Source organism: Lissotriton vulgaris, chromosome 1_1 (genome assembly GCF_964263255.1).
Source record: "Lissotriton vulgaris chromosome 1_1, aLisVul1.2, whole genome shotgun sequence".
Classification (NCBI taxonomy): Eukaryota; Metazoa; Chordata; class Amphibia; order Caudata; family Salamandridae; genus Lissotriton; species Lissotriton vulgaris.
In genome coordinates, this window is record NC_141685.1 from 1,560,762,499 (window position 1) to 1,560,775,505 (window position 13,007).

General features: G+C 43.5%; 1 protein-coding gene across 1 annotated transcript in view; it reads right to left on the bottom strand.

Moving 5' to 3' along the window:
• Positions 1-13,007, bottom strand: part of ANKS1B (ankyrin repeat and sterile alpha motif domain containing 1B) — a 523,840-nt gene that overhangs the window by 287,896 nt on the left and 222,937 nt on the right. The window contains exon 3 of the mRNA XM_086918031.1: positions 12,295-12,463. Coding sequence (XP_086774157.1) covers positions 12,295-12,381 — 87 coding nt within the window. The 5' untranslated portion in view covers positions 12,382-12,463. The remainder of the gene's footprint in view (positions 1-12,294; positions 12,464-13,007) is intronic.

Sequence of the window (13,007 nt, forward strand, 5' to 3'; positions counted from 1 at the left end):
TGCAAAAACTACCATTTTATGTTTCTGCTACTCACACTGCGAGAAAGCAGAAGTGTTTGGTTGGGGGCAGGCAGGTCTGCTTTAGGGCAGGGGAGGAGTGCCTTGCCCCCTGCTAAGGGCCCTGACTGTTTGGTCAGCCCTCCAAGACCGACCTAACCAGTCATGCGCACTCTGGCCTTTCTCCCTGTAGGCGCCAATGCACCCTACATGGAGAAAATGGCCTCCCCATAGGTCCCTGGCTGGTCTGCGTCCCAACCAATCACAATGCTGCCATTGGGAAGGGAGGCTGCCTGCTTCCTGTTCGAACGAAAGAGAGCAGATCAGGAGCAGAGATGACACGAGACCTGGGAAGGTAAGTTTATTTAATTTTTTAAATAACCTCTGCGATACCTCCCACCCGCGAGTCATGCTAGCCGCGACTGGATTTTACATGCAAATTAGAGGGGCCTCACATCTTCCCTTTCGCCCGGGGCCCCAGAATTTCTAGGACCGGCCCTGTCCACTTGCCATTTGAGGTGCCACTGCAATAAATTCTGATTAAAACAAAAGTGATGGGTGGAATGCTTGAACTAATCTCATACACTGGTTGACCTTTCTACCTTGCTTCTCATCTGGACTGAGTATACATCTCCTTCTAGACAATTGAGAGTGCTTATCACCTGGTCTCATCTGCATCTCTTGGCTTTGGGGAGTGGCGGAGTGGCCTAAGGGTGGTCACATGGTGGAAACGCTTCGCAATTCCCTAATTTAATGCTGGAGAATCCATGCAACATCAAGAGGCAGCTAGCCTATGGCCTACATGTCATCCTCACCCCCGCATTCAACTATCAAAACAACACTAATTTACAAGCGCTGAAGTTGCTGTGGCCTTATTGTCTTTAAGTAAGTCAACAAGCTTGTATTTGGTTGCTTTAAAACTCCAGCGTCATTTCAGGGCATGGACCTTCCAAGACCCCAGCACTAGGGGTTATGGTACTGACAAGTTCTCAGTTTGACTGCTGTCTTCTAATCCAAATACTTACCACCTTGTTCCAACTTTAGTGCCCGTAACTGATTGATGCTGTTGCCAGTCTATAGTGCTGTTCAGGAACCCATCCAAGAGTGTTGTCATGCATCGGTCATGTGGTCCACTTAACCAGACGCAAAGCCTTGCTATCCCAGATCAAGTGGTCATACTTGTTGGCAAAGGGGACATTTTGTATCAACAGCATGATGCTGCGGGTACATCATCCTCACAGCAATGATAAAAGCACTTGGCAATTGGTTGAGAGTTGCCAGATTGAGTAAGGTTGTACTGAGCTGAAATGCAAGCTCCTTTGATGTTCCAAATGTGCTTCACAGTGGTTAACAAAAAACAATTAGAACACCACGCTACACCTCAGATGCTCCTTAGCAACAGCCGTCTCTGCTCTTCAACCTACTCTTTATTCCATCAATTTTGCATCATTTTATAACCAGTAAAATACATTTTAACATCCTAAAGTGGCAGCCATATTGGAAAATATGGTTTCAACAAATTAACTCTATTTTAAACCCTCAAACGGAACTGTCAAGTACCGTTTCATAGTTCATTAACCCTAAACCTTCATAAAATCCAAATGATTACCTATCACCTGAATCTTTTTTTCCAGGTGTATCGAACTAAATTCCCCAGTAGACATTATCATCCTATATGAAAGAGTACACATTAAGTACGCAGTGACATAAAACGTATCTTTTATAATCATTTAAAATCTGGTGATACAGTAGCCAGAATTTATGCAGTTAGTTATCACAATTCTTCTCACCGATAGTACTCCATCCTTCATCCAGGCCGCCCCCTAGTAGTCATCAGTCTGAACTCACCTAGGCAATAATTAGATCATATTTTGTAGCAGACTGAATAACCGTACAATTCACTACTGAGTATCAGGTTATATAGTGATTGAGTATGTATAATATATATATATATATATATATATATATATATATATATATATATATATATCACAATCCTATAGCACAGATGATCCGGCGAACATCAGGTACGGACCACAGCGTGTGTTGTAAATGAAAGGTTCTTTATTTAAAATGGCATTGAATCCTACTACAGAGGCAAGAAGGTTGCCCCTAGATGTCACACAAAGAAGAGTTACCGCACTGACGACACCAGCGGTGGCAACTTGCTCAGCTCACTTCCCTCAAAACACCAAACGCGTTTCGGGCGGTAAGCCCTTGATCACTGGTATAACATTGAGACACAGAGATAGCAGCTGCGTGTGGGAACTCCATTTATTGTAATTAATAGTCCCGCCCCAGTGGGCGTCAATCTGCACAGCATTATGGTAGATGCAGTCCTTAAGCATGAAAGCGATTCCAGAAGTGCCTGATTACACCACACTGGTTGTCACGGTCCCCGTTGCAAATATGGAGGTGAGCACGATGCAGCCGCCTTTGCACCAATCACATCCGATGATGAGGCCTCCTCGATTCCAAACGGTGCTCGTGATAACAAGCACCAGGATCCGCTATCACTAGCAGCGGGACATCTCTGCGGCCGGGCCGGCCGCATGAGATCAAAACAAGAAGGTTGCCCCTAGGAGATGTTGCACAAAGAAGAGTTACCACACTGACAACACCAGCGGCGGCAACTTGGCTGCTCAGCTCACTTCCCTTCAAAACACCAAACGCGTTTCGGGCAGTAAGCCCTTGATCACTGGTATAACATTGAGACAAGGAGATAGCAGCTGTGTGGGGGAACTCCATTTATTGTAATTAATAGTCCAGCCCCAGTGGGCGTTAATCTGCACAGCATTATGGTAGATGCAGTCCTTAAATATGAAATAGACCCCAGTAGTTCCTGATTACATTCCTAGGGGGCAACCTTCTCGTTTTGAGATGTATATTTTCACTGAAAAAAAAACGTTAAAGTGACGTTCGAGTTAGGTGAAAATGTCAGTTAAATAGTAGCTTTTTGAACTAAGAAAACACTGAAATTCACTAGTTAAAGATAAACGATGTAACTATATGGCCCACTAAGCACAGCGTTGTCATCAGATGCTATCAGTGTTGTTATAAATGATGTCATAGGACATGCCATAAGTGATTCAGTATGTAAGATCCTAAGGAATGCATGGTGAGGGTTTGAGTTTTAGTTACTCCCATGCTGGAAGAAGCCACTTCAGGATGTAACCTCCATTCATGATCGGTCAGGAGCGGCCGAAAATTCACCCTGGTGTTCAACAATCCCACAGGCGGTTCATGACCAGGGACATGCTCCAATGCTCCGGGTAGTTCCAGAGATGAAGAGACTCCTGAGAAACGACTCAGAACATCACCCCAGTCTACTTGTTGCATTACCACATGGCATTGCAGTGCGTTTGTCCATGAGAACTCGAACAAGCCTTCAATTGATGAACAGTAGGGAAGCTTTTGGTGCCATGCAAATGACCCATAACTCAAACAGGTTGAAATGGACATTGGTCTCTGCCTGAAACTGATCTCCATCTCTCCCAAATGAACTTTCGACCCAAGCAGTGACGCATCTGTTACCACTGTGCGCTCTTGGTGGGGCAGGAAGAGGGGTCTGCTGCCAAACTAATTGTGATTGAGCTACCACTGCAGGACTTTTGCAGTTTCCTGCAAAACATGGATGGATTCCGACAGGATCCCCTGATGCTATGCCCACTAAGACTTCAGGTTCTATAGAAGACCACTGGATAGATAACAAGCTGGATTCCGTATGCCGAGAGGCCCAGAAGCCTCAGAGCCACTTTTACTGAGATGCACTGCAGAGGCTGAAACATCTTGATCATAGCCCAAAAGACCAGTACTCTTTGTGGTAGACACAAGGCTCCAAATTGCAATGTATCTAGGGTGTTTCAATGAAAGGGAGCCTCTGCGAATGAGTCAGGTGTTATTTCAGCACATTTCTAGAGAACCCCAACCGAGGTTCGCCGTCATCTGAATTTAGTCTGAAACTGAGGCGAGCCCATCTCCAGCAGCTGTTCGTCAAGGTAGGGGAAACTAGAATCCCTAATCTCTGAATGCATGCTGCGACCACCGACATCACCTTCATGAACACACAAGGACCACTTGTGAAACCGAAGTGGGGCACAGGAAATTAAAAATGCTGTTGGCCACCTTGAATCTCTAGTAGTGTCTGTGAGACTGCAAGGCGGGTTACATAAAAGTAGGCCTCTTGCAGAACCAAAGCCACTATTGAGTCACGTGGATACAGGGAACACATGAATTTGGCCTTCTGCAAGGAGTCCTGAGCGCAGAGACCTAAAATAGGATGAATGCTTACATCCTTCTTCAGCATAAGTAAATAACAGGAGTATTAGCAATTCGCTATTTTGTGAGCCAAATCCCTCGGTATGGCTCCTTTGGCCAAAAGAGGTCGCACCTCATGGAGCAAGATGGACAGGTGTTCCTTTGAAATATATTCTGTTGTGGTTGGAAGAGGGAGCATGTTCAAAAAGGAATCGTAGGGCATAGCCTCATTGGTCAATCTGAAGGACCCACCAGTCAGATGTTATATTTTGCCACCCTTGGAGGAACTATCTGATCTTGCCTCCCACATAGTGTTCGTATTTCACCAAAGTCAAAATAAAGTGATATGGAGGCTTTTGTCGAAGACTGGGAAGTTTGTTGCTGCTGGTGTCCTGGGTATTTTCTGGATAATCCTGTCCCTGGTCCTGAAAGATCTGAGATGCCTGTTCAAGGGCAGTGGACATTTGCGCATATAGCAAGCCTCTGGAGTAGTTTCCAAACGGGCAAAACTGTGAGGGTTACTGTCTGGCTGGGGTAGAAAGGCCTAGTGAATGAGACTTAGCCTTTGTATTTTTTTTTTTATCGTTCCAGTGCCATATCAGCCTTCTTGCCAAACAGGTGAGATCCACTGAATGGTATGTCCATCAGAGAAGCTTGCATGTCTCAGAAAAGAATGTGGATTTCATTCCAAGTGTCCAGTCAGATGAACAAGTTACTTACCTTTAGGAACGCTCTTTCTGGTATATACTTGATTTATATTCCCTTGTGAATATTTCTCAGGTGTCAGACTGCATCTGGAAACTGTAAAGAAACACTCCTGTATATAGGTAGGTGGCGCTTTGTGGCTCTGTGCTGATATTTTTCCACTTGGAAGTGACAAGCTGAACTACATATAAGCCCCATCCATGCACGCTGAAGTTAGTTGCTTTCTTAGGCTTGTACATGTCCTCAGACGAAAATCCCATCTGCAAACTGGCATGTCTAATGTGCAGGCCTCTAGATTGGGAACCTTTTAGATGGAAAAGAGTCCAGATCACAGAAAGGAGAGGAAGGAGGGTTGGAGAGGAATCTGCTATTACATAGAGTATCCTCCAGAAAGAGCATTACCAAAGGTAACTTGTTATTCTGATGAATACTTCTAACCTTAGATTCCTCCGTTTGTGAATAAATACCATAGCAGTACCTCCCCAGGTGGTGAGTCTGAGAGCTGGCTCATACCAAAAAGTTCTGCAGGATCCAGAGAACAAAATGCCCATCCTGACAGACCTGAATGTCAAGGCAGTGTTGCTGCGTCAACATGTGTACCAATACCCAGGTAGCTGCCAGAAAAATATCCAGGACAGGCACTTTGTGCAGTGGTAGCAGCTGGGACTCTGACACAAGCAGCCTATAGGCCTGCTGAAGGCTGCTGGTTGGCCAGAGCACACCAGTTCTTGAAGCAGAGAACAATCCCTAGAGAGCTGGTCCGCTTCTTCACTGCCTGCCATTCTTTATTCCAGCTAATCCCACAAAAAGCTAATTGCTCACCCTATGTTCGTTGGTGTGATCAATGTAAATACTAATCACTCTTTTCAATCCAAGTGATGGAGTCAATCTTTCTTGTTCGAGGGAGGAGGTGGAGCAAAGAATGCCAGGAATGTGACAGTCAGTTTGAAGTGGATGGTGTCACTTTTGGCAGCAAAGAAGTTCTGGATCTCAGTACCAGCCTATCCAGAAAGAACAGTTTTGCGTGGTTTGATAGAAAGATTCTGAAGCTTGCTCATCTGCCGAGCTAATGGTATGGCAATCCATAACACAGTTTTAAGGGTCAGGAGACGTAATAGGCAACTATGCATCGGCTCAAAGGAAGTACAAATTAAAAAGTAAGACCCACATTTAAATTGCCTGGTGACATAACAAAGGTACTTATTAGAAATAAATGTTGTCAATCTTTCAGAAATCAACAGGCGATGGAAGCAATTAAGGCTGATCCAGCATCTGCAAAAAATCAGAGAGGGCCAATAACTAGCCTTAACAGTGCCCTAAGCAAGTCTTTGCTGGGCCACAGACCAACAGAACTTCAGACAACTTGGCCAGCAGTGGGTCAATCTGGCAAGTGCTGCACCAAATCACAAATCTCTCCCAACATCCCAACAACTGGCATGCACCGACTTTGAAGAGGGACACTTCACCACAAAGAAGGCATCAATGACCCCGGGAGGAAGGTCAAATGAAGTCAACTGCCGCTGCTCAATCTCCAAGCATGATTGACCGCCTGCAGGTCAAGCTGTCTGAAGTCGGCTCCGGAGCTGAAACTAAAGGTGGTTTGAGGGGCATAGACAGCACAGAGGGTGAACCCAAGAGCAAAAGGCCCACTGGAGACCCCTGTGGATCCTTGGGGCCTAAGGTGCATCATAGGGAACCAGTAAACTGCCAAAAATAAGCAGCATGGCTTCCCTAAAGGCTGTGTCCTCACTGACAGACCTAGATATTCAGGATGCCACAGGTATAGACCCAGAATCAGCTCTGATGGAGTTCAGGAGTGAGACCAGTTGGCACGTTGACGCCCTCTCGCCTCCTTAATAGTTTCAGAATTGTGGTAAGAGGGGAATTCCCGTTTGCTTTCTTATGTTTCTTTTTAGACTTGCCCAAAGAACTTGATGAAGATATGCACAGGAACGACTTAAGGAGCCGGACAAGAACATTCCTTTCAACTTCGACATGGAATCTTCCGGTGTTTTGGAGCCATAAGCTTCGCCTTGTGATCCCGTATGGCTTACAGGTTCATCTGGGCAAAGGTGCCACAGGCCCTGATGTCGTGTTCGACTCCTTACACCACAGACATACCTCATGAGATCTGTTACAGTGTGCCACAGTTTCTGCATGGTTTGAACTTCGTCCTCTTGGGAGGGGAAACCTTCCCTTGCGCACTGGAAAAATGTAGCATTATCTGTCAACGAAAAGTCTTGAAAGACTTCAGAGTAGCTCAGGATCTGAAAATGAGGGCCCGGCAAGAAGGAAACCAATGCCAGCTTGCATGGGTAGCATTCATATGCATCTCTGCTCCTCACTTCTAGAGCAGAACATTTTGGCACAGGGCTGCACAATGTGTGCAGGAGTACTGCTGTTTGATTCCGATGCCTGTAATATTCATAAGGTGAGCAATCTGTGGTCAGAAATATCGATGAGAAAGGATAATGCATTTTGCACCATCCTGACCAGATTGGTCTGAAATTCCTCAGAAACTGCCGACAAGTTCACTAACTATGGCCGATAAAGCTTGGGATTAACTGACCAGAGGGCTAGACTGGCAGAGGAAAATATCTGCTTCAATTTGTTGCCACTCCCTGTCTGGACGAGTCATAGGGAATGAATTGGGGTTCACCCTACTGGTGCTAGCCTGAACCACCAAACCATCTGGCTTAGGGTGCTGCTTAAGAAGTAAAGGTCACCTGGGACAAGCCTGTGGCACCTGGCAACCTGTCAATTTACTGGTGGATAGGAATAAGGCTCGGAGCAGGTGCCCATAAGGGTGTTAGTCAGGAATTCATAAAATGGAAGCGAGGGCTCAGATGAAGTTTGTCCAGATTCCAAACGTCTGCCAGTATGTCACTTTTGATTTCAATAGTTGTCTTTGTAAATCTTGTACCTCAGCCGCTATACTCATTGCCACAGCAAAAAGGCATGCTCTTCTGTTGATGACCTCCAGCAGGTCCATGTGTAAATTGTCATCAACATGGTGTGAGGGAAATGAATCTCCCGTCTACATTTTCATCTCCACAGGCTGGTTAGCTCAGACTAGAGGGAGGGCATTAGAACATAACAATGTGTCTGGAAAAGTATGCAACCCACTGACCTTCAACAAATCCATGTGCATATTATCATCTTAATGGTGTGGGGAAAATAATACCCCATCTACATTTTCACCTCCAAAGGCGGGTTAGCTCTGATCAGTCTAAATCGTAAAGTGGAACAATGGAACCAGAAATGTGGGGTGCATCGGAATGAATTGCAGAATCGGATCCTCTGCAGGGAGCAGGACTATGTAGTCCACTAATGTCATTGCAACTTTTCAGGCTGATAGTGGCAGTAGTGGGACGAATCCAACATGACCTTCATGTGCTTCAGCTTCAGCTTAAACTTACTGGAAGATTTGGACTGCGACGAGGACCTATCGAGGGAACAGCCTTGAGAGTGGAAAGTGGTAAACTCCCTGACTACGGTACACCCTTTGATACAATCCTCACAAAGACCATACCAGAAAATGACACTATAGTAATTGTTTTTTATTTTTTTCAAAATATACATGGTGTCCACAGAGTCAATAGTCCCTGAGGAAGACCTTCCCTGAAATATATCGCAGGCCCACACTTGAAGGTCGAAACACATTGACGTACATATACACAGGGCCACAAGCAACCAACATCTGGGTTTTTTTTGTGCACAAAAGTTGTGCAATACGAGAGATGGAATCTAGGATTCCATCCGGACATTAACTCACGCTCTGACTCCATTTCCAACAGGGCCTAGTAGTAGCATTCAGTACTATATATAAGAGGACTGAAGTGGTAAAAAACCCAAAAGACAATACATCACAGGACACTAGTCAAGCAATTGCACTCGGTCTGTTGCTGGTCTGTAAACCAAGTTTTTAAACAATAATCAAGATTTTGTGAATGTTTTGTTATACACAAATTGTTTTCCTGATCAAGTCACCAATTGTATTTTTGAAATTGTTGACATGTTAGTTGTGTTTTGTTTTCGTCCATGTTTTGTCCCATGTCATTATGTATGCAAATGTATAGCATGCGTTTCCTAAAATATTTTGTATAAAAGAAGCCAAGAAAAAAATTCTAGGATTTAAGAAAAAAGATTTGCGCTTTATTTGCACAATAAAATGCTTAAAGAAAACTACTAATACAGGTGTGATACGTAAGAGTGTATACCCTGAGAGATAGATTACAAACAACAAGTCAAACTCCAAGTGTAGGAACAGCATGTGGGCTCTCTACATAAATCGCAATTTGATCAATAGTTCCATGAAGATTTTTCAAGTATTGATTCCAGCCTCCACAGTCTACGATAGAATCACTCCCCAGTTTAAGATGAGCATTCATTCACAACATAGCCTCTCTAAAGGCCTTAATCTGTTATGACATCACAATGGACCCAGAAATGTGGGTGCATCGGAATAAATTGCAGAATCGGACCCTCTGCGGGGAGGAGGACTGTGAAGCACATTAATGTCATTGCAACCTTTCAGGCTGAGAGTGGCAGGAGTGGGACAAATTCAACATGGACTTCATGTGTTTCAGCTTCAACTTAAACTTACTGGAAGATTTGAACAGCGACAAGGACCTGTCGAAGGAATAGCCTCAACAGTGGAAAGTGGTAAGCTCCCAGACTTCAACCAGGACTTTCTAGATTTCTATTGGCATTCTGTGACATACTGCTTTGCTTTGTGTTCCTTGTTCACCCATGGATTCATAAAGTTACATACTCCTTGCAGGACCTGGAGTCCTGCGGCAAACCCAAACACCAGAGGCACACCTTGGGTGGATCTGTCCCAGACATTTGTTTGCTGCAGTTTCTACAAGGCTTAAATCATGTAGTTTTAGGAGTTGTATCATCACTTCTGGGGGTGAAGGAAGTCAATGCAGAGCCACACAGCACCACCTAAAGGCATGCAGGAGCAATGCTGTTTAGCTCATCTAGATCGAATCTGTGTCTGGGGATAATCTAAAAATTAGGAATCTGCTGTTAGAAGTAGAATTAGTGCAGAAACGTTTGAGGCTCATGATGCTTGCTTGTTGTATTCTTGACTATCAGTGTGTAGCTAGCCACATCCAGGACATTCCCCACTCTAGGGAATGTTCTGGTGAAGTCCCAAATGATTATGAAGAATCCAGAGACCCTGGCCTCGAAGGAGGATTTGTGATCCAAATTACCAGAGGTAATTATTGAGGTCAAATTTCCAAGAGCGGAGAGAGAAAAAACAGACTAACCCTTTTAAAAATGGCTCAGTCTTTCATGGGTGAATGAAGATCATCAGATGCCTCTATGGCTTAAGGGCACCCTTGCGTAACTGACAGCCAAAGTAATGACGTTGCTGAAATTTCAAGCAAACCAGAGGCCATCAATCTCCAACCTCCAAAATCAAGAACATAAACTCCATATGAGCTATTTAGATACTTGCCTATTACCAATTGCATGGGTTTTGATGTTTGGCTGGTACCTCTGGTGTGTACCTAGGGAAATTTACCTTGCTACCATACACTGGTAAGGCATCTGACAAAATTTGGAAGCTGTGACACCTCAGAAAATAGTCAAGGGGGGAATTTGTTGGCAGACTAACAGGCCTGCCAGAAGCTCCCACTCTTTGGATTTACTGTTCATGGAGCTAAACTGAAGAATGCTGATACATTTCTCCCTGAATATGAGATTAACAGCCATGAGGATAAAAACTCATTTTTTGAATTAAGACAATCAGCACCTCAAAATACTTAAAAGACATTAATATGAATGCAAGTGGTTTCTAACGTGTCCTTCAACTGGTCACATGATGCACTTCTGCTATGCAGAGATAGGGAGGCAAACAGAAGAATGCTCATCCCAAACAGTTAACTGCCCTGGGATGACAAGCCGCTTGTTTTGAATTATTAACAAAGTGATATCTCAAAATACTTTAAAAACATTAATTGTGATCTGACCCTTTAGCTGGTCCTGTGCTCCTCTCCTGCTGTGCTGAGATAAGGAGGTGGTGCACAGAACTTTATTCTGGGGTTACATAGGCAGAGTCAGCAAAGATAGCCCTAGCATTCAGCTGTATGGCAACAGAGCAGTATGTGTGGTATCTTTGTCGACTGATTAAAGGAGCTGATGAATGTTATCATACGGAGCAAAAAGCCAAACTTCAACACCCTAGATGACTATATCCCAGAGGAGAGGCAACGCAGTGTCCGAAGGACCATTGAGTCAAATTTGGCTTTAAATACTCCCTCCTTTATTAACCCTTTAATGGGATATGTGGTAGGGTCTTCTTTTCGTGATAAAATAGTTGAAAAGTATATGCTTAAAAGCACCCTGCTAGATGTACTTTGCGTGAAAAGCAACAAATGTCCATTGAGGTTAGGGACGGTAAGACACCAGAATCCAATCTGTGACTTTTAAGAAAGGTTATCCTAGAGAAAAGAGAACAGTTGTATCTCCCTAATAACGCTAAAAAAGCAGAGTAGCCCTCAATCTTCTAATTTAAGGCCAGCTAAACAAAGTACAAAGACTAAATTACTTAGATAGCCACTTTGACGATCAACTTTTGACCAAGAATGGAAAAGTATTGCAGTTAAAATGAAAACAACAAATTCATATGAATATCTGCTACAGTGTAAGGCACACCTGTTATTAATTAATCAATCAATCAATATTATTTGTAAAGTGCTCGGTTGCTTTGGACGAAGCGTCCCGGCGCTCAAAGCAGTGACTGCGAAAAAAAACAGCCTATCATGTTTACATGGGTGTAAGAACCCATAAAAGATATTAGCACAATATGTTCAGGCGTATGTTATAAGTTGGGCTTGTACCGCCATACATCGGTACTTTACACTTGCAAGTGATGAGAACGAGTTTATTTACAAAAAAGGCAGCATCAGGAATTTAAAATACCTTCAGACTGGGCCCAGTGGTAGAACTTGATGGCCTCTTTGCAGCCCTCCTTGTAGCACTACCAACAGAGCACGAAATACGTATCTACTCTACTCAACTCATTGCTTCCCTGCAACAAAATCCCGCAACTTGAAAAAGGGACAACATGCAAAGTGGAGAAAGCTGGCAGGCAGATAAGCTATTCTTTCTGCGTCAAGTAATTCTGAAGAAAGAAACACGGCTGCACCCTGAGCCCAAGAACATAGCAGAGAGAAGGGACTGAAGGGGAGATCAACAGGTTACTATGACTTGAAGACATGCAGGCATATGTTATAACCAAATAAAGTCAATAAAAAAATCTACATACAACTTACATGTGGATAAGTAATCAATATTTAGTGTAATAGAACATTAGCTTACTTGTGCCATTTGTCTTTCCAGTTTAGATCGCGGTATATCATCAAAGTAATTTTCATTTCTTCTTCTCCTTGCATCGCCTTGCATCATAGTATAGTAAAAGTTCAGCGAGCCACCAGTGTTAGACTTCGTGATGCCGACAGGTATGGAAGATTTGGATTTCACTTGTTTTCTAGTTCAAAAATAAACATCAAAAGACAAATGCATTGGTATACACCATAGAGCATCTACTAAAGTTTCTTTTAAACAAATCAAGGGCACAGCCTTATATTTCACTTAATTACCCACTATTCATATCTCTTTTTCCAAACTAGTTACCTTTGGTTTTGAGTTAGGTGTAACAATTTTGGATCTTATGTCATGGTTTTGTGCTGTACACCAACTGCAATTCTTTCAGAATCCATTGAGGTGATATCTGTTTTACCAAGAGACGTAGCTTCATTTGTAACCAGCTTTTTCAACACACATGTATGAAACACGTTACTTATTTGTAACTACAGTTCTCCATCATTGGCATCTTTCATAAGTTCACATTCTTCAATCATTTCCTATTGTCAAGCTGGGAATCCCTGGTGCATTAAAATAGTAATAAACAGTATTAAAATGGCCAAAGGCCCAACACCAGGGTTTGTTTAGTAGCACATTTGCTTCCTTTGAAATTATCCAAATTTAAGCCATCAAGATAAATGTGCTAAGCACTCTCGTCCCGCTCGAGG